General features: G+C 41.6%; 2 protein-coding genes across 6 annotated transcripts; one reads left to right on the top strand and one right to left on the bottom strand.

Annotated features, from left to right (window-relative positions):
- Positions 1 to 14: 14 nt before the first annotated feature.
- Positions 15 to 25,351, bottom strand: EEF1AKMT1 (EEF1A lysine methyltransferase 1). 5 transcript variants are annotated; one of them, XM_045844908.1, is made up of 5 exons: positions 25,241 to 25,351; positions 20,760 to 20,922; positions 12,282 to 12,364; positions 3,746 to 4,026; positions 15 to 2,149 (listed from the first exon to the last, which is right to left on the bottom strand). In XM_045844908.1, exons 2-5 carry the CDS (start codon positions 20,901 to 20,903, stop codon positions 2,013 to 2,015), a joined length of 645 nt encoding a protein of 214 aa, XP_045700864.1. In that variant the 5' UTR covers positions 20,904 to 20,922; positions 25,241 to 25,351; the 3' UTR covers positions 15 to 2,012. The 5 variants fall into 5 exon arrangements, with proteins under 5 accessions (XP_045700864.1, XP_045700866.1, XP_045700863.1 ...); XM_045844910.1 differs by lacking the exon at positions 25,241 to 25,351 and adding an exon at positions 24,933 to 25,097 and having other exon boundaries at positions 12,282 to 12,361; XM_045844907.1 differs by lacking the exon at positions 25,241 to 25,351 and adding an exon at positions 24,933 to 25,088.
- Positions 6,677 to 7,696, top strand: LOC123822666 (glycine cleavage system H protein, mitochondrial-like). Its single transcript, XM_045844765.1, has 2 exons — positions 6,677 to 6,787; positions 7,056 to 7,696. The coding sequence occupies exons 1-2, from the start codon at positions 6,677 to 6,679 to the stop codon at positions 7,539 to 7,541; spliced, it is 597 nt and encodes a 198-aa protein (XP_045700721.1). The 3' UTR covers positions 7,542 to 7,696.
- Positions 25,352 to 25,834: the final 483 nt, after the last annotated feature.

Raw genomic sequence — 25,834 nt, forward strand, 5'->3', positions numbered from 1 at the left:
CCCCTTTGGCTTTGTCCATGGGTCCTTCATACACATTCCTTGATGACCCTTCCCTTCTTTCCCCGCTATCCCCTTACCCTTTCTTGGACATGGGTTAAAATTGGAATCATGAAGCATCCAAAGCAAAAAGTACATTGGCTGCTTATTAAAATATGTAATTACATTTTAATCTGAGTTAAGCTTTGCCCCACCTCATGAATAAGGTTTCTTTCATCTTAAATGCTAGATTTATAAAAATTAAAATTGTTATTTCTAGGCTGTTACTCACCTACAATTCCTAAATTATACATTACATTTCTACACATTTGTTGTAGAATGTGTTACCCCCCCCCTTGGTAATTTTTAGCAAACTGCTTAAGGAAATAATATGGTAGGGGTTATTTTTTAAAAGAACAGGTACTGAATACTTCAAGTCCCAGGTACATTGATAAAAATACAAATGTCTCATAAAAATACTGAGTGATCTGTTAAGTAGATTTTAAATTATCCCAAAACGTGATAACTGCAGTTTGAGAAGCAAGCTTGGGCAGGCCCCCCTTCTCTGAGCACCAGCTCTCATGCAGCCGACTCTCCAGGGTACACTGTGCTTGGCTGCAGGAAAAGCCACCCCAGTCTCTGATTTTCAGCCTCCAAGGTTTACTCCTCACTCCCCCCATGCTCACTACAGGCCAGCTGCAGCTGGGCTCCACTTGGGAACCGGAACAGCCCACACTGCTTCTCTGTAATAGTGCTGGTCACGGTGTCAAGAGGGAAAATAAGGTTCTAATTGTGAAGTGACATGTCACTTCTTTCATGTATAGTTAGCCAAAGCAAGTCATGTAAGATGGGGAAGTATAACCTTTTCCCAGAGAAAAGTTATTTTTTAATTTTTATTTTGAACTTACTGTATATTCACAGAAAGTTGCAAAAATAGTAGAGGTCTTGTGTGTCCTTCACCCAGTCTGTCAATGACATCTTATGTAACAGCAGCCTCCCGACCAGCAATGGGCAGGGCACTACCAGAGACCTCGCTCAGTCTAGCAGTTGTGCATGCCCACAGTTTGTGTGTATGTTTAGCTCCATGATGTGGTCACATGTGTACACTTTTATCACCACTGCACAATCAAGATTCAGAACAAGCCCAGCACCATGAGACCCACTCCCATCCCACTGCATCCTAGCCTCTGCCAACCAGTGACCTGTTCTCCACTGCACAGCATTCCTACATGAATGGAAATACAATGGGACTTTTGGGGCTGGCTTCTTCACTCACCACAACACCCTTGAAACCCTTCCGAGTTGCAGGTATCAACAATTCATCCATTTGAATTGCTAAGGAGTATTCTGTGCTTTTTGAACAATAATTGAGTCCCCTCTGCCCACATCCTGTTTGCTTGTGTTTGGTATGCCGATAGCACCTGCATTTTCTCAGGTGACCTGCAGTATTAGCTGTGGCCCTAGGTAGGATGATGGGCTGAGCCAGATGGCGGTCACCTGGGCTGTCCCCATCCTCCCTCCAAGAACTGAGAGAAGAGGAAAGACCCAGGAGGCTCTAGGACACTCGTCGTTCCTAAGGAAACTCTTGTCTCCTTGAGGGGCTGGGGCAGAGGAGGGCCTCCTCACGAGTCCAGCAATCCTCCTGGAGAGCTGCAAGAATCATCATCAGTCCACACACAGAGTCAGAATGAGCCCATTTTTTAAGGGGATGTAATGCTCAAGGCAGAGGCCAAAGTTCTGTCCAATTTGGGTATTAGCCAAACCACTAAGCTGTTTGCACTTCTGTTTTTACCTATGTTAAATAAGGAGAATAGCTTAGATGGGTTCAAAGATTTCTTCCAACTGCAATTCCATATTCAAGTTAGAAAGAATCCTGAGATCCAAGATGCCCTGGGTAAGGAACTCCCGGTGGGGCACTATGTCTTCATTTGGGAGACCAGGGAAAGCCCAGTGTGGGGGAGGGGAGTAGGCCACAGCTTCACAACCTACTGAGAAAAAATAAGGAGGGGAATGTGACACACAGTCATTTCCTGCATTTACACATCATGGTCCAGCCCAGAATCATAATTTGTGTAACAGCGAAACTCATTGGCCACGTTCCGCGTGTGCTCTGGAGTAAACCTGCACATCTTCACTCCAAGAACTCTCATCGCCTCTTCTTCCATGACAGCACCTGAAGAGAACAGACCAGGTGAACCTGAAGATGAATATAAGCGTGCACCCTGTATTCTGGCCAGGCAAGAAAAGAACACTTAGAAAATGAGGCTAGAGGTCAGTTCTCCAGACTTTTTACTTCCTCCACCGTTTTTGCTAATGACTTACTTTCTTACTTAAGTATTCCTGTCTCTGCAAAGCTGAGACAGTTAAAGCTTTAGAAATAGATTATATCCTACTAAGTAACATAAGAAAAGCAAAAACAATTATTAAAAATTGGTGTTTTATTTGATCGAGAACCCCCTTTTCAGTAACATCCACTCTTGCAAACTAAACAGGGACACATCCATACCAGCCTTGGCTAACCAGCCTGTTTCTCCCTCAGCCTGTCCTACCCCCACAGCCTATCTTGCACAGCCCATTGCTGTGGACTTCATCCCAGATGCTGCTAAGCACCTGTCCCTGGATGCCCACATCAGCGAGTGCTGCACACACAGAAACCCAGGACTCACCCTGGATTCTACCCTTTCTCACTTTCCACATGCACAGCACAGAACATTCAGCTTCATCTCCCAATGTATCTTTCCCCCACCCTTGCCCTCCTGTTCTACCACCCAACCTTGTTCAGACTGCTTGTCTCAGTTGAACGCTGCATCCACTCACCCAATTAATTCCTGTTGATACAAAGTTAACATGATCTACCTTAAATCTATCCTCTTGGGACTGGATGCTTAAAAAGAAAAACCCAACTCTGACCGGCACTTGCATGTGGAAAGACCCTCTTGTCCCAGCACCTGGGCCCTTAAGGCCTCCTCTTGAGGTCACTGCTGCAGTGCTGCTCAGCCCAGAGAACCAGCAGATCTGCAGTATAGCCCCCTGACTCTGTTCCAGCCCACCATTCTGAGTCTTTCCTATACTTTTCACAATTAGGAACTCATTTCTTCATTTGTTGTGTTCACTTTTAACCTATCCCCTACAACTGAATATACACTCCATGAGGTCAGGCACCTGCCCGTCTGCTGGAACAAAGGGCTAGTCACAGCTAATTAATAAGTAAATATTATTTCTGTCAACAAGAGCCATGTCCTTGACTAAATACAACTCGACAACCAGAAGAGCTCCAATGCTCAGCCAGGGTGCTCGAGAGAGAAGCGTGGCTTAGAGGCTAGGTGCAGGAACAGGGGTCCACACCTCAGGGCCTGAACACCAGACTGCCCAGACTAGAGAAGTAGTTACCATTTTAGTTCTGGGTCAAATTTTAGCACATCCACCTTCAGAAAACACTGTATCTCAATCCCACCAGAAAGAACACTGTTCTGCTGTAGTAAAGCTGACCTGATACATAGTTTGTAACCTCAGGCAATGCACATTAACTCCACAGAGTCCACAACTCTCATCAAGTGTGACCCCATGCGATGTGTGGGAGGCACTCAGTCCTCACAGCCCTGAGAGACAGGCAACGTTGCCAGCCCCACTTTCACAGATGAGGAAATGGGGGCACAGAGAAGTTACATAAACATAACCTGCACGAAGTCACACAGTAAATGGTGGATTCAAGACCTGAATTCTAAGATCTCTGCCAACTCTTAACACCTGAGGCTTGAATATCACCTACCTGTACACAACAGAATCTTGTCCCGGGTCAGATACTTGACAGTTTCTGAGGTTTTCCTAAGACATTCCTCAGAAAGATAGGGGGGATCCACTATGACAATGTCAAAACTATGAGCAGCGATGTTTTCAGGGAAGTCCAGTGGATTATTGTAATCATAGAAGACAAACTCCTCTCCATAAATGGCAAATCTTCTGTCATACTCAAAGACGTACACAGCCAGGTCTTCTCTGTGCAGCTCTCTCAGTTTCTGATACACACTGGGGGTGCTCACACAGGCTATCCTGGAAAACAGTGAGCAAACGCACTGAGAGCTGCAGTGGACGGCTGTCCGCACCAGACAACACCGCCGCTGGACACGGAGGGCCGTGCTCAGACCTCCCTGAAGAAAGTAACCATGCGTCTAACATAACAGCAATAAATTCTCAGAGAAAAACATTAACTGCCTTACTTTTAAAGGAATCTGGTATTTAAAAACCTGCAACTCATAATTTTAAGGTATAAAAAAAGATAAATGTGCTTTCTATAGTAAAAACTGTAAGACATTAAGAATGTGTAAGGGCAAAATTAGCCCAAGCCTAAATTTACCTATATATTCATGGTTCCTTAACATTTATTTTAAATACTGTTAGTCTCAAAGTAAATATTTTGAAGTTACTTTGTAATATGCATAATCTTGAAAGAAAAACCCCAAATAACTGCTTCAGTAAATAACTCCAGTTTTCCAAAAACATACATTAAAATTAGGTCTCAGTGAAGAAAAGATACTTTGGATTTCATTGCATTTTTGTATGAGGAAATTATTACCAGCAGTCTGCAGTTTATGAATGGGTAGTGTTTCAATAGTTAACTTTTAAAACCAACTTCTAAAAAAGCTAGTAGTAACAAACACTAAACTATTGAGTTGATTGGGGTCCATCTGTAACAAAGGAATACTATACTATATGGCCATCACACCCCAAGACATTCCAGGAACATAAGGGGAAAAAAAGACGCTTTCATGAGTGTAAGAATGTCCATTCAGAGACACAAGGCAAGATCTGGAGACCACAGCTGCCTCATGGGAGAAATGGGGGCCTGGGAATAATGAGGAAGGAAACTGACTTTTTTTCCTCAATCCCCTATATAACTTTTAGATTTTTTGTCATGCATATATATCATTCAAAAAAGTATTTTGTGATTTAAATTATATTTTGTTTATGCTAATACAGTTGTCCCAATTTCTCCCCATTTGCTCTCCTTTACCCAGCCTCAACCCACTGCCTCTAGCAACCCCCTTACCACTGTTCTTGCCCATGGTTCATGCACTTATGTTCTTTGGCTACTCTGTTCCCCATGCTGTACTTTACATCCCCATAACCATTCTATGACTACCAATTTGTACTTCTTAATCCCTTCACCTTTTTTGCCCATCCCCTGGAGCCCCCTCCCATCTGGCAACCATCAAAATATCCTCTGAATCTATAATTCCATTTCTCTTTTTTTTTTTTAGAATAAACTGTTGATAGCTATGTATTTACTTTCACTTTATTGTTCATATTTTTTATCTTATTATTAAAGAAGACCTTTAACATTTCACATAATACTGGTTTGGCGATAACAAACTCTTAGCTTTTTCCTGTCTGGGAAGCTCTTTATCTGCCCTTCCATTCTAAATGATAGCTCTACTGGATAGAGTAATCTAGGTTGTAGGTCCGTTTTTCACCACTTTGAATATTTCTTGCCAATTCCTTCTAGCCTGCAAAGTTTCTTTTGAGAAATCAGATGACAGTCTTATGAGATCCCTGTAGCTACCTGCTTTTCTCTTGCTGCTCTTAAAATTCCCTTTGTCTTTAACCTTTGCCAGTTTAATTACGATGTGTCTTGGTGTGGGCCTCTATGGGTTCATCTTATTTGGGACTGTGCACTTCCTGGGCTTGTATGTCCATTTCCTTCACCATGTTAGGGAATTTTTTGTCATTATTTTTTCAAATAGGTTTCCAATTTCTTTCTCTCTTCTACATCTGGCACCCCTATGATGCAAATGCTACTATGCTTAAAGTTGTCCCAGAGGCCCCTTACCCTATCCTCATTTTTTTTAATTAAAATATTTTATTTATTTATTTTTAGACAGAGGGGAAGGGTGGGAGAAAAAGAGGGAGAGAAACATCAATGTGTGATTGCCTCTCACACACCCCCTACCACGGACCAGGCTCATAACCCAGGCATGTGCCCTAGACTGGGAATCGAACCAGTGACCCTTTGGTTTGCAGACCAGTGGTCAATCCACTGAGCTACACCAGCCAGGGCTATCCTCATTTTTCTTTAGATTCTTTTTTCTTCTTGTTCTAATTGGGTGTTTTATGCTTCTTTAAATTCTAAATCGCTGATTTGATTCTCAGGTTCATCCACTGTGTTGATTCCCTGTAAATTGTTGAATTCAGTTAGTATATCCTTCATTTATGACTGGTTCTTTTTTATGGTTTCCATTCCCTTTATTATGTCCTTGAAGTTCTCACTAAGTCCACTAAGTATCCTTATAATCGGTGTTTTGAACGCTGTACCTAGTCTCCATTTTGTTTAGTTTTTCCTGGAGTTTTGTTCTGTTCTTTCATTTGGGCCATGTTTTTTTTTTTGTTTGGTGTTTTTTTTTTTTTTTTGGTCTCCTCATTTTGGTGGCCTCCCTGTGTTTGTTTCTATGTATTAGGTAGAGCTGCTATGACTCCCTGGTTTGGAAGAGTGGCCTAATGTAGTAAGTGTCCTGTAGGGTCCAGTGGCACAGCCTCCCTTATCACACAAGCAGGGTACTTGAGGTGCACCTACTGTGTGTGCTGAGTACACCCTCCTCTTGTAGTTGAGGCTTGATTGCTGTCGGCAGGTCAATGGGAAAGATTTACCTACGCTGATCAGCTGCAAGGACTGGCTGTACCCACTGACTACCAACCTCTGACCACCATGGAGGATCAGCTGTGCAGAAGCCTACTCCACAGAACAGGACTTACTTCAGCAGAGCTCTGGTGCCTACTGAGTCTGCCCCTTGAGTGTTCTAGTTGTGGAGGTGGTCAGGTAGTGATGCTTTGACATGGTCTAAAGCTGTCCACTAGGCACGCAAGCTCTGGAGCATCCTGGGAAGTGCAGGCCAAGGTCAGCCATCACCTGTGTTCTGTCTTGGGCCATCAGCATGAGCTACAAAGCAATCTGCAGTTGGCCGCTACTTGTGCTGGGTTTGGAGGTGTCCAAGAGAGTCCAAGCTGTGAACGAACAACTGCTGCTAGTGCTGGCCTGGGCACAAAGATGCTGAGGTAAGATGCTGCTTCTTTGTATAAGAATTTAGGAAAATCTGAGTCTGCGTGCTGCGTCAGCACCCCCTGTGCCTTGCGCACCGCGGCCCTGGGGCCTAAGGGCCAGCACCATCCAGACGCTGCACAGCGACCCCAATCTGCTCTCGGTGCGTAAATTCACAGAGAAACATGAATGGATAACAACAGAAAATGGTATTGGAACAGTGGGAATCAGCAATTTTGCAGAGAAAGCTTTGGGAGATGTTGATTACTGTAGTCTACCTGAAATTGGGACAGAACTGAACAAACAAGATGAGTTTGGTGCTTTGGAAAGTGTGAAAGCTGCTAGTGAACTCTATTCTCCTCTAATAGAAGTAACTGAAATTAATGAAGCTCTTGAAGAAAATCCAGGACTTGTCAACAAATCTTGTTATGAAGATGGTTGGCTGATCAAGATGACATTGAGTAACTCTTCAGAACTAGATGAACTAATGAATGAAGAAGCATATGAGAAATACATAAAATCTATTGAGGAGTGAAAAATGGAACTCCCCCCTAAATAAAGTAGTATGAAACAACTTAAAAAAAAAAGAATTTAGGAAAATCTGAAGCATGAGCCAAGGCAAGCCACTGAAAAGGAAAAACCACTGGAAACAGCTTGGGTAGACCCAAAAGCTGGGTGGGATAGAAGCTCAGGGGTTTACCAGGGTGGGGCAAACAGTATGAGCCAGGCTGATGAAGTCTCAGGTATGGCGCCTGCCTGCCTGTTCCATTGAGGGCTCAGAAAGGGAACAATGGCCTCTGCCAGCACTTCTGTTGGGAGAAAACAGCTCCATCTCTCTTATCCTAACGCCAAACACTTTAGTTCTTCCCTATATGGCTCTGGTGCCTTTCAATCTGCTACTCCCATGCTGGAGCTCAGAGGGAGTGAGTTTGAATAAGTCTATGCATGGGCCCTTTAAGAGGAACTGCCTGGGTCTCTAGAAGTGGTCTTCCACAGCCTCAATCTTCACTCGTTTTTACAGCCAGAAGTTATGGGGACTTATCTTTCTGGCACTGGAACCCTGGGCTGGGGGGACTAGTGTGGGGCTGGGACCCCTTGCTCCCAAAATATCTCTCCCAATTTTTATCTGCCACATGTGGGTGTGGGACCAGCCCATTTGGCATCTCTGCTCCTCCTATCAGTACTGAGGTGCTTTCTTTAATTCTGTAGTTGTAGGACTTCATCAGCTCTATTTCTGGAGGTTCTGAATAATGGTTGTTCTGTAGTTTAGCTCAAATTTTGATATGGTTGTGTGAGGAGGCAATCCGAGTTTACCTGCACTGCCATCTTGAATGAAGTCCTCCAAAAAAGTACTTCTTTTAAAATTAATAATTAAACTAAGCTTTAAACCTATTAAGATGCATTTCTGAACACATGCAGGTTAGGCCTCCAGGCTTGCTAGATAAGCTGCTTGGCCCAAATACACTTGAAGTGCCTAACAGCCTGGTGATGTCACATATGCTTCCATGGGAAATATGCACATCCCAGTCAGTGGCAAGTGCAAGAAGAGCCCCAGCCCAGGCTTCTGTCAGCGTTCACTGGGCTGGTGGGGAGATGAGGGTGTAGAGCCACAATGTCTTCACTGTCCTGGGATGACAAGCAGCAAACAGATACACAATGAACTATCACCTGAGAAAGAGGTGAAATAAAGGCATCTTCAGACAAACTAATTCTGAGCTTGTTGCCAACAGAACATCTCTAAAATATTCTGAAGGATGTACGCAGGCATCAGGAAAGTGTATGTGAGATGCAAAAAGGAGGGAGTAGGCATGGTGAACCCAGCAGGACAGTGGAGTTGGTCATGGAGTGGTGGGGGTCAGAGAGTGGCTTACCCCCAAGTCACCTTTAGCGAGTAACAATCTCTTGGGCCTCAGCTTCTGTCTTTAGAATTAAGAATGTAACATTAGCTCCCTCACAAAGGTGTGAGAACTAATCAAGCTGACCCTCATAAAGTGCTGACACAGAAGATGGGGACAGGGCAGGCAGAGAGTATTCAACAGGTGCTCCAATTTTCACTTATCTTTAAGATTATGACATAGCTCCTGAAAATACTGAAGATATCTGTCAGAAAAAAATGAAAAGTTGCATCCAAAGCCCTTATATTAATGGGAAAAAAGGGAAAACATATGTAAAAACACAGTAAGAAAAACTTAATGAAAAACTAACACATAATTTAAAAAGTAAAAGAACAGACAAAAGCAAAACTTGGGACTTCCAGTTAAAGATGACGGGTAGGACACGTTCATGGATTTGTGGCCTCATGAAAGCCCACTCAATGCAACACAAGTAAAATTCCATTTTATTGTTGAAGCCTACACCTGCAAGAGAAAGGGAATGTGAGAAAACACAAAAGAAACACACTTAGGAAGCGGGAAAGCAGTGCAGAGTGGCATCTGACTTGGCAGGCCCAAGACACCAAATCCCAGTAGCCAGGAAAGCTAAGGAACAACCTGGTCTCCATCACTGCACCCCAAAGGCTCAGGATGCTGCAGATCAGGTAATTCAAAAAGTGGGCTGAAGGTCCATGTAAGAAGATAGTCCTTGCCAGGACTTCCCCATCCCCCCACCCCAGGTCCTCAGGTGCCCACCTTCCATGAAAGGAAGAAAACTGGAGGGATAGTCTCTGGATTGGGCGACAATGAGGGGGTGCCAGCACAACTAGTGGTGCAGTACAGTGTGGCAATGACAAAGATTAAGTTAAACCTACCAGATGCTGGGACCTATAGTCCTCTCAGTAGAATGCCCCTCAGGACAATGTCACAACACACATAACTTCAAGGGAAAAATTAGAAGACTCTTCCTATAGCTCTGACCAGCCCAGGAAGAAACCCAGAGAGAGTGTTACTGGGGGTTACCTAGGAAATAACTCAGCCAGATCATCCAACTGCAAAAACCAAGTAGATAAGGTCTGCCATGTGTTACAGCTTTCAAACCTTAATGTGAACAGGCAGTGAAGGTCAACAGACATTCAGGAAAAGCACCCAATATTAGAGGCCAAAATAAACAAGCAGAAAAGGCATGCTGGAGTAAACAGACTATGTGGAGAGAAGAAAGCTTTTAAAAATACCCCAGAATTAATATCCTCATAAGGATGAACAAGATATAGTAATAAAGAAATATTCAGTGACCCCAAAAGAGAGCTATACGTGTCTATGTATGTGATAGCAGAAATGGCAAACCCAGCAGAAAGTTTAGAAGCAAAGTTGAGTCATTTTCCCAGAAAGTATGGTAAAAAAGACAAGAGATGGGAAAAAAGACAGAAGGAAAAGAAGATAAGATCCAACACTCAAATACTAACAGGATTTCCAGAAAGAGGAACAGAAATAAGAAAAATCAAAGAAATAAGACAGTTTTTCCAAACTGGAGGAAATGAGAAAGAGAGGGCCCCTTCCCCCCCAGCAGAAGAGGGGAATGCTCTCCACTAGGATGCATCAAATACTAGGGATTAAGAGAAAATCCTAAATTTGTGATGAGCAAGGATAGGAGAAAACAGGTTTCCTAATGAGAACTCAGAACAGTGTGGAATTTCACAACAGTACCGAAGAATACTTGGAGGCAGTGAAACAATGTCCTCAAAATCCAAATTATATACACAAAAACTATTACAATTGAGAGTAGGGTACAATAAAGGTATTTTCAGACATGAAAGGCTTTAAAAATTTGCCTCCCACATATCTTTTCTGTGGAAGCTATTAAAGGATGGACCCAACCCAAATAAGGCTGCAAACTGGGAACTGGGGTAGAGGAAACTGGGAATCCAGAATAAAAGAGAGGAAAAAGGATCCTCAGCAGGATGGTAAAGAGAGACGCCAAGATAAAAGCTAGAAATCAACCAGTCAAGCTTGGAACAGGTAGTAAAGCTCTGGGATAACATTTTTTAAGGAGTTGAATTATTTCTGTGTTAATAGATAGGAGAATTACACAACCAGGTGAGAATCTGAAGGTTAATAAATGATATGGACATAGAAACACATAAAAAATAGGAGATATTTTCTTCAGGAAAAATGAAAAACTTTACAGTAAGGAAAAAGCAAAAGCCTCAGCTGTAAAGAACATTTATGTGTTTGTAACTATATAAACCCTGTTCTAGTCCAAATCAGGAAAAAACTACTAGATGTATGCACATCTGTGAAAATGGTACTCTGAATGAGATAAAATCTCACGTTCTGTCATGAGAAGTCAGGAAACAATGTCTCAGGTGACAAATCCAGAAAGACTAACAGAAGTATGTTATTTAAAAATATGGTTGTACCATTATTATATGAAATGTTAAAGGGACTTATTGAAGAAAAAGAAGATCAAAACTAAGAACAATAAAATGGCAAAAATACATATCTATCAACGACTGATTCTAAAAAACTAAGCAAACAAAAAGAGACAGAATCGTGGATGTAGAAAGCATTTTGATGGTTGCTAGATGGGAGGGTGTGAGGGGAAGAATGGGTGAAGAGGTGAGGGCATTAAGAAGTACAAATAGGTAATTACAGAACAGCCGTGGTGATGTTAAATGGAGTATAGGAAATGGAGTAGCCAAAGATCTTATACGTATGACCCATGGACATGAAGAACAGTGGGAAGATTACCTGGGGGAGTAGAGGGTACTGGGTAGAGGGAGCCAAAGAGGGAAAAGTTAGGAAAACTGTAACAGCATAATCAATAAAATGTAATTAAAAACAGAAAAATATGGTTGTAAATACCAAAGATTCTATTGGAAGGGAGCTGAAAAGGGGAGGAGGTGGGCAAGGGGTAAAAATTAGAAATGGATATTTTTTTCAACAAACCTTTAGGACCATTTGACTTTAAATTACATGTATGTAAAATTTTGGTAAAATAAAGAGCAAGTTAAAAAAAGAAAACCTACATTCTTAAAACCTCAAAAAGTTAAGTATTTTACCCCTGTAAAAAAGAAAGAAGCAGGTTAGAAAATTTTTAAAAAGGATGGGGGGGAGGTATAAGGGGATTCAATAGTAATAGAAAAATGTAATAAAGATTAAATTTAAAATAAAATAATTAAACAAATTTTTAAAAATGACAAAGATATCTTACAATGAATACAATTCTGAGTGTCCCTAAACTTGTTATTGCTGCGGTTCTTATTCTTTATATTCTATAAAGCACGAACTACAAATTTTGCTGATTATGATTCAGACTTGTTACAAAGCATCCCTCATCTAAGGAAGACATTTAAAATATTAATTTAGATTAAAACAAAAGAGAAGCTGAATTTGAATCTCACCTTCCACCTTCCCCAGCAGCTGCAATCGCTTCCTTAGCAAGCTTCAGAGCAGTTTCCTGACTGTACCAAAACTGGCTCAACTGCTGTAACAGAGGGATGAGTTGAAATCATTTTAGAATTAGTATAAATTTGGTTCCTTTAAACCTGTGCATATATTTAATTTTTTTTCCTTTTTTCTCTTTAAAACCAATTTTTGGGAAATTATTTTTATTTTTATTCTTTACACTATTACAGATGTCCCCATTTTCACCCACTTTGCCCATCTCCCCAGTGCCGTTGGCAGCCCCTTCCCACCAGCCATCACTGTTGTCTGTGTCTATGGGTTATGCATGCATGTTCTTTGGCTAATCCCTTTACCTTCTTTCATCCAGTCCCCTCTCCCGCCTCCCCGCTGATAGCTGTCAGTCTGTTCCATTAATAGAAGGCTGGGGGTCCAAGATGGCAGGGGAGTAAGTGGAAGTTATACTCATGTTCTCCCAGAACATTACTGGAATTAGTACTAAATTACAGAACAATCAATCTGAATTATAAACTGAAGACTAGCTAAAGAGAAGTCTTATAACCAAGGATTTATAGAATAGCCACATAAGACTGGTAAGAAGGGCAGAGATGCAAAAAGGGCTGGCCCCTACCACACATACCCAGTCCCAGCAAAGGTAGACACCAACTGTGGACTGCTTTGTAGCTCCTAACAGGTAGCCCAGGTCATAGGGAGCATCTGACTCTGACCTGCATTGGAGTTTCTCCCAAGAGGCCCCAGAACCAACACAATGAGGAGCTGACTTTAGATCACATCAGAGCACCACGCAATTAGCTCCACAACAGGCACACCCAAAAGGAGATCTCAGCAGGCACCAGACCCTCCTGGGGTGAATTCTACTTCATGACTTCAGCCCCTGCACAGCAGCTCGTAAAGTGGTTAGGGTCGATTTTCAGAATCAATCAGCCTGACGGTCAACACCACCCAGGGATGGACTAATGGCGGTCAAAACAACTGCTGCCCAGGCCTGGTGGTTCAGTTGGCTGTAGCATTGTCCTGTACCCAAAAGACTGCAGGTTCAGTCCCCGGTCAGGGTGTGTACAGGAGGCCATCAATCTACGTTTCTCTCTTACATTCATGTGTGGGTCTCTCTCTCCATTCCTTTCTCTCTAAAATAGTAAAACATATCCTCAGGTAAGAATTATTTTTATTGGGTGGGTGGGCTGGATTGGGAGTAAAATGGAGAAAACTGTACTTGAACAATGATTAAAATAAAATTTAAAAAAAAGAAAAAAAAAGAATTGTTTTTAATTTTTTTTTTTAAAAGACTCACGTAACCCAAAAAGGGACACTCCTAGAGTACCCAGCTCAGCTGCTCCTGGGTCCTACAGGACACATAGTACATAAGGCCACTCTACCAAGGCTGACTGACATAGCAGCTCTACATAGTACACAGAAACAAACACAGAGAGGCAGCCAAAATGGGGAGACAAATAAACATCCCCGAAATTAAAGAATAAGAGAAAATTCTAGAAAAAGAACTAAATCAAATGGAGGCAAGCAAACTACCAGATACACAGTTCAAAACAATGGTTGTAAGGATGCTCAAGGAACTTAAGATTGAATCAATGATTTGGAAGATAAGGTAGCAGAAAACAGAGCACCAAAAATAAAAAAAAAAATTTAAAAATGAGGATAGTTTAAGGAACAGCTAGGAAAACATCAAGTAAAACAACATCTGCATCATAGGATATCAGAAGAAGAGAGAGGACAAGGGATTCAGAACCTATTTGAAGAAATAATGACTGAAAACTTCCCTAACTTGGTGAAGGAGAAAGACAAATCCAGGAAGTTCAGAGTCCCAAACAAGATAAAACCAAAGAGGTCCACACCAAGACACATCATAATTAAAATGGCTAAGGTTATGGACAAAGACAAAATCTTTAAGCAGCAAGAACTTCCATAAGACAGCTGATTTCTTAATAGAAACACTTCAGGCCAGAAGGGATTAACAAGAAATATTCAAAGTGATGAAAAACAAAGACCTACAAGTAAGACTATGCTACCCATGAAGGGTATCATTCAACATTGAAGGAAACTAAAGGTTTCCAGATGGGAAAAAGCTAAATAAGTTCATCACCACCAATACAGTACTACAAAAAATGTTAAAAAGAAGAGAAAGGAAAAGGAGAGGGTGGGGAGGGAAAAGAGGAGGGGGAGGAAGGAGGAAGAAGAAAAAAGGAACATAAACTTGTATAATAAAATGACAATAAATACATTTCCTATCAATAATTACTTTAAATATAAATGGATTAAATGCTCCTACTGAAAGACACTGAGTAGCTGACTGGGTAAGAAAACAAGAGCCACATATATGGTGTCTATGAGAGATCCACTGCAGATCAAAAGACAAAGGGATGAAAAAATATTTCATGCAAATAGAAACAAAAAGCCTAGATACAATACTTACATAGACTTTAAAACAAAGGCGATAATAAGAGACAAAGAAGGACATTACATAATGATAGAGATCAATCCAACAAGAGGATATAACCCTTGTCAACACTTATGCACCCAACAACATAAGAGCACCTAAATTCATAAAGCAAATCTTGATGGACATAAAGGAAGAGACTGACAGAAATACAGTTATAGTAGGGGACTTTAACACCTCATTGACATCAATAGATAAATCTTCCAAACAAAAATCAACAAAGAAATAGTGGCCTTAAATGACAAACTAGATCAGATGGATTTAATTGATATGTTCAGAGCATTTCAGAGAGGCAGAGAAACATCAATGTGTGAGAGAAAATTCAATCAGCTGTCTTTTGCATGCTCCCAACTGGGGACCTGGCCTGCAACCCAGCCATGTGCCTGGACCAGGAATCAAACCAGTGACCTTTCAGTTTGCTGGCTGGCACTCAACTCACTGAGCCACGCCAGCCAGGGCTCAGTTGCATCTTTCAACACCAATAATGAACTATCACAAAGGGAAATTAAGAAAACAAACCAATTTATAATTGCATCAAAAAATAAAATACCTTGGAGTAAATTTAGCCAAGGAAGTAAAAGACCTATACTCAGAAAATCGTAAGACACTGAAGAAATTAAAGACACAAATCAATGGAAGTATATATACCATGCTCATGGATAGGAAGAATTAACATTATTAAAATGTCCATACTACCCAAAGCAATGTATAGATCCAACACAATTTCTATTAAAATACCAATGGCAATTTTCACAGTACTAGAACAAATAATCCAAAAATTTGTATGGAACCACAAAAGACCCCAGACAGTCACAGCAATCTTGAGAAAGAAGAACAAAGTTGGAGGAATCATACTACCTGATATCACACTATATTATAAGGCTACAGTAAATAGTCTTCCAGCCAAGATGGAGGTGTAGGTAGACACACTGTGCCTCCTCGCACAACCAAAATAAGGACAACAATTTAGAAACAAAATAACAACCAGAACTGACAGAAAATTGAACTGTATGGAAGTCCAACAAACAAAGAGTTAAACACATTCATCTAGCCAGTAGGAGGGGCGGAGTCAGGTCACTGGGCAGAGAGAGGTTTCAGCAAAAACAAAACAAAACAAAACAAAACAAAACAAAACAAAAAACAAGTGGTGGATTGCAGACCTCAGGCGTGCAAGCCAGCAGCAGGTGGACCCTGGGCATGCAGGCCAAGGCTGGCAGATCCCAGGGCGTGGAGTGGCAATAGGCAGACGCAGCAAGGCAGCGATTGTGGGGTGGGGTCCAGTGTGCAAGGCAGCTGGCAGACCGGGTGGTCCCACATTCCTGCACAGATAAACCAGGCAAAACTGGGGAGCAAGACAGACCTCGCAACCCAGGGTCCCAGCGCAAGGATGTAAAGCCTCAAAACCAATTAGAAACACCTGCGGGGGTTTGCGGTGCTGGGAGAGACTCCCAGCTTCACAGGAGAGTTCACTGGAAAGACCCACAGGGTCCTAGAATGTACACAAGCCCACCCACATGAGAATCAACACCAGAAAGGCCCAGTTTGCTTGGGGGAAGCAGAGGAAGGAACTAAAATCCGACAGAGAGCAGAGCAAGCACCATTGTTCTCTCTTGGACCCTGCCCCCATATACAGCCTCACAACCCAGCAACTGGCTTGCCCCGCCCTAGTGAACACCTAAGGCTCCGCCCCTCATACATAACAGGCACAACAAGACCAAAAAAAAAAAAGAAAAGAAAAGAAAAGGCCCAAACAGAAGAACAGATCAAAACTCCATGGCAAATACAGCTAAGCGATGCAGAGATAGCCAACTTATCAGATGCACAGTTCAAAGCACTGGTAATCAGGATGCTCACGGAACTGGTTGAATTTGGTCACAAATTAGATGAAAAAATGAAGGCTACACTAAGTGAAGTGAAGGAAAATGCACAGGGAACCAATAGTGATGGGAAGAAAACCAGGACGCCAATCAATGGAGTGAACCAGAAGAAAGAAAGAAACAACCAAACAGAAAAGAAAGAAGAAACAAGAATTCAAAAAAATGAGAGGCTTAGGAACCTCCAGGACATCTTTAAACATTCCAACATCTGAATTATAGGGGTACCAGAAGGGGAAGAGGAAGAGCAACAAGTGGAAAAGTTATTTGAACAGATAATAAAGGAGAACTTCCCCAATCTGGCAAAGGAAATAGACTTCCAGGAAGTCCAAGAAGCTCAGAGAGTCCCAAAGAAGTTGGACCCAAGAAGGAACAAAACCAAGGCACATCATAATTACATTAGCCAAGATAAAAATGAAGGAGAGAACCCTAGGAACAGCAGAAGATAAGGAGACAGTAACTTACAAAGGAGTTCCCATCAGACTGTCAGCTGGTTTCTCAAAAGACACCTTGCAGGCAAGAAGGGGCTGGAAAGAAGTATTCCAAGTCATGAAAGGCAAGGACCTACATCCAAGATTACTCTATCCAGCAAAGCTTTCATTTAGAATGCAAGGGCAGATCAAGTGCTTCTCAGATAAGGTCAAGTTAAAGGAGTTCATCATCACCAAGCCCTTATTATGTGAAATGTTAAAGAGACTTATCTAAGAAAAAGAAAAAAAATTAATAGGTGGTAGATAGAAAACAGGGGGAGGGCAAGAGTAGTATGGGAAATATAAAAGCTAAAGAACTTATGACACATGGACATGAACTAAAGGGGGGGGGAATATGGGTGGGAGGGGGTGTGCAGGGTGGAGGGGAGTAAAGGGGGAAAATGGGACAACTATAATAGCATAATCAATAAAATATATTTTTTGAAAAAGGCTACAGTAATCAAAACAGAGAGAACAAGGGAACAGAACAGAGAGCGCAAACATAAACCCACACTTATATGGTCAATAAATATATAATAAAGAAGGCAGGAACATACAGTGAGGTAAAGATAGTCTATCCAATAAATGGTGTTGAGAAAACTAGATAGATATATGCAAAAAAACCCTCTTATATCATATACAAAAATAAACTCAAAATGGATTAAAGACTTATATGTAAAGACTGAAAACCATAAGAGTCCTAGAAGAAAACATAGTCATGCCCTGACTGATGTGGCTCAGTAGGTTGGGCATCATCCCACAAACTGAAAGGTAGCCAGTTTGATTCCAGGTCATGGCACATGTCTGGGTTCCAGGCCAAGTTCCTGGTTGAGGGCAGGGAGGAGGCAACTGATAGATGCTTCTCTCACACATCCATGTTTCTCTCCCTCTTTCTCCCTCCCTTCTCTTCTATAAAAATAAAATCTTAAAAAACAAACACAGGCAGTAAAATCTCTGACATTTCTTTTAGCTATATATTTTCTTATATACCTTTCTTATATACAGAAAAAAATAAATAGAACTACATCAAACTAAAAAGTTTTTGCATAGCAAAGGAAACCATCAACAAAATGAAAGGCAACCTACTGAATGGGAAAAGATATTTGCCAATGATACATCCAATAACAGGTTAATATCCAAATTTATAAAAAACCCATACAACTCAACATAAAAAAAAAATCTGCTTACAAAGCGGGCAGAGGATGTGAATAGACACTTCTCCAAAAAAGGACATGCAGATGGCCAACAGACATATGAAAATATGCTCAATGTGACTAATCACCAGAGAAATGCAAATTAAAATGAGATACTACCTCACACCTGTCAGAATGGCTATCATCAATAAATAAAAAAAAAAAAGTCTTGATGAGGATGTGGAGAAAAGAAAAGGGAACCCTAGTGAAATGTTGGTGGGAATGTAGATTGATGTGACCACTGTGGAAAACAGTATGGAGGATCCTCAAAAAATTAAAAATGTAATTGCCTTATGATGCAGTGATTCTACTTCTGGGTATATATACAAAGAAACCCAAAACACTAATTCAAAACAATACGAGCATCCCTGTGTTCACTGCAGCATTATTTACAATAGCCAAACTATGGAAACTACCCACGTAGATAAAAATAGATTAAAAAGCTGTGATATATATATATATTGGAATACTCCTTGGACATAAAAAAGAATGAAATCTTACCATTTGGAACAGCCTGGTTGGACCTAGAATGTATTATGTTAAATGATATGTTAGACAAAGAAAGACAAATACCATATGATCACACTTATATGTGGAATCTACAGAGCAATATAATAATCAAAAATAAATTCAAAACAGACTGACAGATACAGAGAAGAGACTGATGGTTTCTGGAGGAAGGGAGGGTTGGGGAATTAAGTGAAAAAGATGAAGGAATTAAAATGTGTAAATTGGTAGTTACAAAATTGTAATGGAGATGTAAAGTATAGCATAGGGAATATAGTCAATACTATTCTAATAACTATGTATGGTGCAGGAGGTACTGGAAATACTGGGGCGGGGGGGCCACTATGTAAAGTATATGATTATCTAACCACCATTCTGCACACCTGTAACTAAGACAAAATAATACTGAATGTAAACTTGTAATTGAAAAAATAAAATTAAAAAAAAATAAATTAATGGAATGCCCTAATTACAAAATGGAGGCACTTTTACCACTGGCTGTTCACACCACAAAAGGAGAGAAGCAATCAATGCTTCTCCTGATGGAAAGACACACCCCACCCGTGTATGAGTTCTGCCCCCCAAAAATGACTAACCCTGAATCTGATTAAGCCACTAGATTCAACAATCAACTAACAGAATTACAAATAGAGAAGACTGAATGTGTTAAAGGACACCACAATGCCCAGTCTAGATGCCCAGTCCCTACCACTAGATGCCCAGTCCCTACCTCTTTTCTGTGGCCTCTTTACCTGAGGAATGTTCCTGAATTACTTGTTTTTCTCTCAGGGTAAAGTTGTTTTTCATCTTGCTACATTCTATGCATGCTGATTATTTCCTTTTAAATTTCTAGTGATTCTTCATGATCTACTAACATTTATAAAATATATTATTTTAATGGAAAAAGTGGATCCCTCTGCAATGCAGTACACCCATTTCTCCCCTGTACGGCAAGGCCAGGGGCCAGTGGTGTTACTGACATCTCATATATCCAAAACAGAGACAGAGTACTCCAAAAATTAAGCAGAAGGAAAAGAGAAAGAAGTAGCCTACTCAAGCATACCACAGCTCTTCATGTTTCTGATGTTTTATTATCTTAATAGAAGCACTAGCTAGAAGACAAACACAAAGAAGCAAACAGTGGGAAAGAGGCTTTGCATTAGTGAAACATTCCCAGTAATGGAAAGAAACATTTTCATCACAGTTAGTTTCAAACAGATGGTAAATAGGAAAATCTTATATTAAGAAACTCAAATTTGGCAAAATGTAAAAGCCTTGAAAAACAACAACAAGCATACAAAGCTTCATTCCAATTGCAAAGGGATAGAGAAAGACAAATCTATTATCTAGGGGAGTCATAGAAAATTCAAGCATCTTCTCTTTCTCAACTATGTCCTTCAAAAGATTTAAATTTCTATGTCCCAGCTTAGGTTAGGAGTTTCCCTCAACTCCTTTTTCTCTTCTACTTTCTATTTTTATTTGGACCATAAAGTACAATTAAAATACACACTATGCACCAGAAACCATTAGTATCATCTGAACTCCCTTTCATTAATGTTTTATTACATGTTTAAGTTCAGTCACATCATTTCCTGCCATGACCTTTGCCCTTGCCACAGGATTGTTGGTCTGTATAAAAACAGACAGTGTGTGCCTGTGTACAGGAAGGAGTCCCAACTTTGTGTTGGATATAATAACATGCCACTCCCCTGTCTGAAAAGTCCTGTCTACCAACCAATCACCAACCAGCCTAAGAGTTTAGCACCAGGAAAATCTGCATTTACATCATCTTAAACTATTTCTGGACTGCTTTCTGTACTAGTTCCCCAAGTATGTTATCAGCTCCCAAATGGCAGGGGACATACTTGGGTATCAGATGGGATGTAGACAAACACTGGATTAGATCCAGAGCAGGTTCCACACCAATATTCCCCAGTAGATATGGAATGCATTTACTCACCCAGTTCTCTTCTATCCTCCCAATGCTGTATTTGTCATCCCCACCTGGGTCACTGTGCTGCTTCTGCTCAGCATAAAATTCCTGGAGAGCTGCTAAGGCGTGGAAAGAAAGCTGGGGGACATCATCATCTTCCAAGTCACACATCTCACAAATTCACTATGACCTGAAGATAAGTAAAAGTGCTTCTTCCCATCAAATAACAAATAAAAAATGCTTATCTCACAGCAAAGTTCCAAACTAAAAGTGAGTTTTTTAAAAAAAGGGAAACATTTAAGAGATCAAACATCTACAGGGGTCTTCCATTCAAATGGAGTTTCCCTTTAAAGGTACATAGTTTTTACAAATGCAATTTTCAGATTTTTATGATACCTTGTAGAACAAATATTTTCCTAAGTATCTAAAGACACTTTGCTTCCTTCTGGTACCTCAATGGCCATATGCCAACAGTGTCCAGCAGATTCTCTGAATCAGAGATCTTTTTATACTTGAATATTACTGTTTAGGTGATCTAAGGCTCCTGGATGTTACTGACAGGATAAATAAAGGATTGATGTTTTTTTTTTTTTAAGAGGAGCACAGAAAAAGCTATGAAAACCAAGGGACAACAGAAGGGAAGAAGAAAAGTAAAACAAAGGGAGACAAGGAAGGTGTTTTTGTAGAAATGGATGGCCAGCACAATTACTTCTTCAGGTACCTCCCAGTCAGTGAAGACAACTATGTCTGCCCAAGACCTCTACCAACTGCTAGTTCCAGGACTCCTCAAACCACCCTCATGTGCAGTAATTTGCTAGAAAGCCTCACAGAACTCACTAAGGGCAATTATACTCACAGTTATTACAGGGAAAGGGTACAAATTAGAGCCAGCCAAGGAAGAGATGCAAAGTCCTGGAACATTCCAAACAGGAAGCTCCCATTGCCCTCAGGAGGCACCACCCTCCTGGCATCCATGTGTGAGTGTCGGGGTGTAGTCTATATTGAGGCTTCACGGCATCACCATGACTGACTAAAAAAGTACTGCTTGCCCCAGTGGAAATCAGTCCCCAGCTCCTGTCCCCAAGGCTGGTATGGCCTGAGGGCCCTTCATGAATAACAGACATTTCTATCACTTGGGAAAATGTTTACAGGTTACCTATCAAAGGCCAAACCTCTATTTGGGTGAGGTAAATTCCTTACTACACAGGAACCAAACCCATTTATAAATCAAAAGTTATTCTTCGCACAAAAACAGCACACTATTTGCTTTTTAAAACATTGTGTCTAAAGTTTACAGCAAGTGAAATGTTGAAAGTCAGCATTCAAGAGCTTTGTCACATTGCCCCCTCCTACTCTGAGGCATATGTGGGTGTATTTGATATGGTCTTGGCCTTAGGCCCCAGCCACCAAGGTCAACTAGAAAAGCAAGACTCTTTTTTTTTTAAAGATTTTTATTTATTTTTATTTTTAGGGAGGGAAGGGAGGGACATAGAGAGAGAAACATCAATGTGCGGTTGCTGGGGGTTATGGCCTGCAACCCAGGAATGTACCCTGACTGGGGATCAAACCTGGGACACTTTGGTTCCCAGCCCGCGCTCAATCCACTAAGCTACGCCAGCCAGGGCAAAAGCAAGACTCTTACTGGAGGAATTCCCCAGGCCTAGGAATAGTGTCCAAAAGATGCAGAGTAGCCATTTAAAATGAGAAATGCTACGAATGAGAATAACCAAGTCCACTTTATGAAGTTCAAAAACAGGCAGATAAAAGCAAGTGAATAAAAATCTCAAGATTAAAGATTAAAGTTCCTTCTGGGAGTGAGGAATGGGCTTGGAAAGAAATACGCATAAAAATTTCCCAAATGTTTATTGCATTCCAACAGAGACCTGTAGATTTGTTTCTGTAAGTAAAAAGTACCTGAAGTGGCTTCTAGTTTATGCCTCCTAAGAGTACTGAAGGACTGAAATGTGTCATTTTAGTTTACTGGATTAAAAAAAAAGAATAAATTTCCAGCAAAGCACAGTAGGAACTATTAGGCTGGAGCATTTCCAAGTAGAAATTCCACAGATTTCCACTTGTGTGCAAGCTGAGCTGAGAGAAATTGCAACAGCACAGAAAACTGATGGCAAACCACTAGGTTTCATTTTGATTGGGTATTTCAGGATTGAACATTGTTTTCATTCAGGTAAAGAACTGGACAACTATTAAAATCCAATGCCTCATGGCAGAGATGAGTGACAGACCTAGGTAGGCCTAGGCAGAGTGGAAAATCACCAGGTGGGAAACTACACCATGGGCAACAGCCTGCCGTCCCTACCCAGGACAAACAGATGCCTGGCTATGATTGGGTCTGGGGTCGGCCTACCAGGCATAACAGGATGCAGCTTTAACTTGAGCCTGACAAGATGTATCAAGAACAATGGTCAGCAGAAATGGCACCCAGCAACCAGCTCTAGCTAATCAGACTCTGACACCCCAACCAGTTACCCTTCATAGGTTTTCGCACTTGAAAACCCTACCCTAAGAAAAACCAAGTGAGTCTTAACCTCTCTTGGTTGGCTCCACTTTCTCCTGCAAGCCCCAACTTCCCTTGGTTGGCTCCACTTTCTCCTCTTACTCCCCACTGATAAGCCCTGCTCCTTGGCTCGCTGCATCCATCTGGTTTCTTGAGTGACTCCTACCTAACAATGAAGTGTACAAGCTGTTCCAGATTAGTTTTATGACCCTGCCTAGAAGATCTGAAAGACAAAGTGTGTGTGTGTGTCCATGTAAATTCCTACAGATACACACATATGTATGTCCTTGTTGTAAATAGGAATATTTGAATTTTTATTTATTAATACTAAGAAGCACTTTCCACAGCAACATCTCTGGAGAAGGGCTTTGAAATTGCAGCTTGAAATCTGTTATCAAGTCATTTAGAAAGAAAATGTGAAAACTGTAAAAAGAAACTAGTTGACTTTTAAGTGCAAAACAAAGAATTCTAAAGAGCAGTTTAAGTAAACTGTCTTTCATGGATGTAAAAATTAAATTTCAAGCTATATTTTAGCATGAATCTTATTTTAAAATTTTTCTTAAAAGTTTATTTTAAAGGTGATCAATTTGATAATTGTTCACTGAGGCACTACTTTGTACTAAGCACTGTCTTGGTAATAGTAATCACAGTCCCTCTCCTCTTGGAGCTCACATTTGAGGCAGACAGATCATAAACAGAAATAAAATGTATGCTGGACAATGAAATATAAGATCAATGGAGGGGTATTTGGAGTAAAGGCTGCAATATTAGCAATCATAGACCATTTCGTACATCACTGACATGCGTTAAGCGTATATCACTTGCCACATGGGGAAAAATTGATGATGTAAACACATCACTAAAGACTAAATTAAATGAACTTTGATGTGCTAATTTTTTGTCACTACTTTATTATCTTCAACGTTATGTAAATTTCCTAAGTGAGTTTGTGAACTTGCTGGGAAAGGGATTTCCAAGTTCAAAAGAGTTGGTAAGTGCTGTTATATTATTAAACTGACATTCAGTCTTATGTGGCACTCACAGAAAGTAAGATTTGCCCCCCAGGGGAATATCTGGCAAAGTCTGAAGACAGTTTTAGTCATCATAACTAAGAAGGTTACTGCTCACATCTAATCGGTACAGGCTAGAGAAGCTGGTCAACTCCCTGTAACTTATGGGGCAGCTCTCCACGACAAAGAACTACTTGACCCGAAATGTCAACAGCGCTTGGGTTGAGAAGCTGCGCTGTGCAGTGATATGTAAGCCCACTATTAGAAGAGCTGCATTTACTGCCATGGGTCAGAAAACAAAAGCATGTGTGTGTGGAGGGTGACAGTGCAGCCTCCACAGAGTGAGCAGACTCCTAATGGGCTGTGCTGTCACTTTGTTTCCTTAGATAGTACTTACCATGACATAATTAATGTAGTCTACAAAGGAATGCGTAAAATTCTTCAGTTTCCGTATGTAAACTTCTCATAACACAAGCCCTCCGCCCTCTACTGACTACCTCAAGTCGTACAGGCTCCCATTACCTCTGCAGGAGATTCTGGGAAGGTGGTGGTTGCGTTAACCAGAATCCACCCCCACCCCCCACAAGCAGGGCTGCCCACCGAGAAAACCCTCCTCCTACTCACAATCGGAAGCGCCTACGGGCCTCACTTCCTTCCCGTCTTCGTACAAGGACTTACCCCGTCACCTAAAGCTCTACTCATGCTGTTGTTTTAAACTATGAAATTAGGTGCACGTTGTGTCTCGCGTGATACGATCATACACATCCATTCCGGCCCTCTTCCCCCTATGCAACCACAGGCAGCCTCAGTGCCCCTACGGCCTCAACGTCATTGCTGCGCGACATCTCCAGGCCGCCAGAACCCTCCTGTGACCCTCTGATCTCTGACCCCCGCACCCCAGGGCCTCCAGCCCCAAACTCCCTCACATGGCACAGACTTCCACGGGTTGCCGGCCAAGCCCAGACATCACTGACTGCCCCACCTACCCGAAAGCACCGGGAAACAGGAAGCACAGCTAAGCCCCAGCCTTGCACGTCCACTCAACGCCACGTGTGGGGCAATCCCGGGGAACCGGGGCTGTGGGCGGGGTCTGCTGGGCAGCGCCTGCGCGTGCGCACACCCGAAGGCTACAGCGCGCACGTCCGTTCCGCTAGCAATGCGCAAGCAAACTTGCGGTGCTGTTTCCTCCCAGAACGGTGGTTAATTCAATTAAAATTTAAGATCCCACATTCACATGTGGTAGATAAAAATCAGGGGAGCATCTTGTGAGCATCCCAGTCCCAGGTCAGACACAGAAGCCCAGGGTTACAGTGCAGGGACAAATAAGGCCTCATAATTTCTGGTTGTTAACATAGTGGGAGCTGGGATGGTGGAAAAAACTGCTGGTTTCTCAGGAGAGCTGGGAACTACATAAACCCACCCACTCTAGGAACCATAACGAGGACAGCAGCTGAAGGGGAGCCAGTTGCATAAGGGAAGTGGGCGAAGTGACTGGAAAAAGGGCAAGTGATAGGCAAGTCCACAGAAGTCTGCCACCAGCAGCATGGTTCCCTCTCCAACCCTCCCCCCCCCCCCCCCCC

The sequence above is a fragment of the Phyllostomus hastatus genome, unplaced genomic scaffold, assembly GCF_019186645.2.
Source record: "Phyllostomus hastatus isolate PE091 unplaced genomic scaffold, TTU_PhHast_1.1 phas_contig_41, whole genome shotgun sequence".
Taxonomy (NCBI): domain Eukaryota; kingdom Metazoa; phylum Chordata; class Mammalia; order Chiroptera; family Phyllostomidae; genus Phyllostomus; species Phyllostomus hastatus.

What these genes read in the sequence shown, in the direction of transcription:
- EEF1AKMT1 (XM_045844908.1), bottom strand. Translation starts at nt 20,903, where the DNA reads ATGTGTGACTTGGAAGATGATGATGTCCCCCAGCTTTCTTTCCACGCC. An exon ending in GGAGGATAGAAGAGAACTGG is followed by an intron (nt 12,365 to 20,759) that starts GTGAGTAAATGC and finishes CCTCTGTTACAG; the next exon opens with CAGTTGAGCCAGTTTTGGTA. An exon ending in CAAGATTCTGTTGTGTACAG is followed by an intron (nt 2,150 to 3,745) that starts GTAGGTGATATT and finishes TGTTCTCTTCAG; the next exon opens with GTGCTGTCATGGAAGAAGAG.
- LOC123822666 (XM_045844765.1), top strand. Translation starts at nt 6,677, where the DNA reads ATGGAGGATCAGCTGTGCAGAAGCCTACTCCACAGAACAGGACTTACT. An exon ending in CTAGTTGTGGAGGTGGTCAG is followed by an intron (nt 6,788 to 7,055) that starts GTAGTGATGCTT and finishes ATAAGAATTTAG; the next exon opens with GAAAATCTGAGTCTGCGTGC.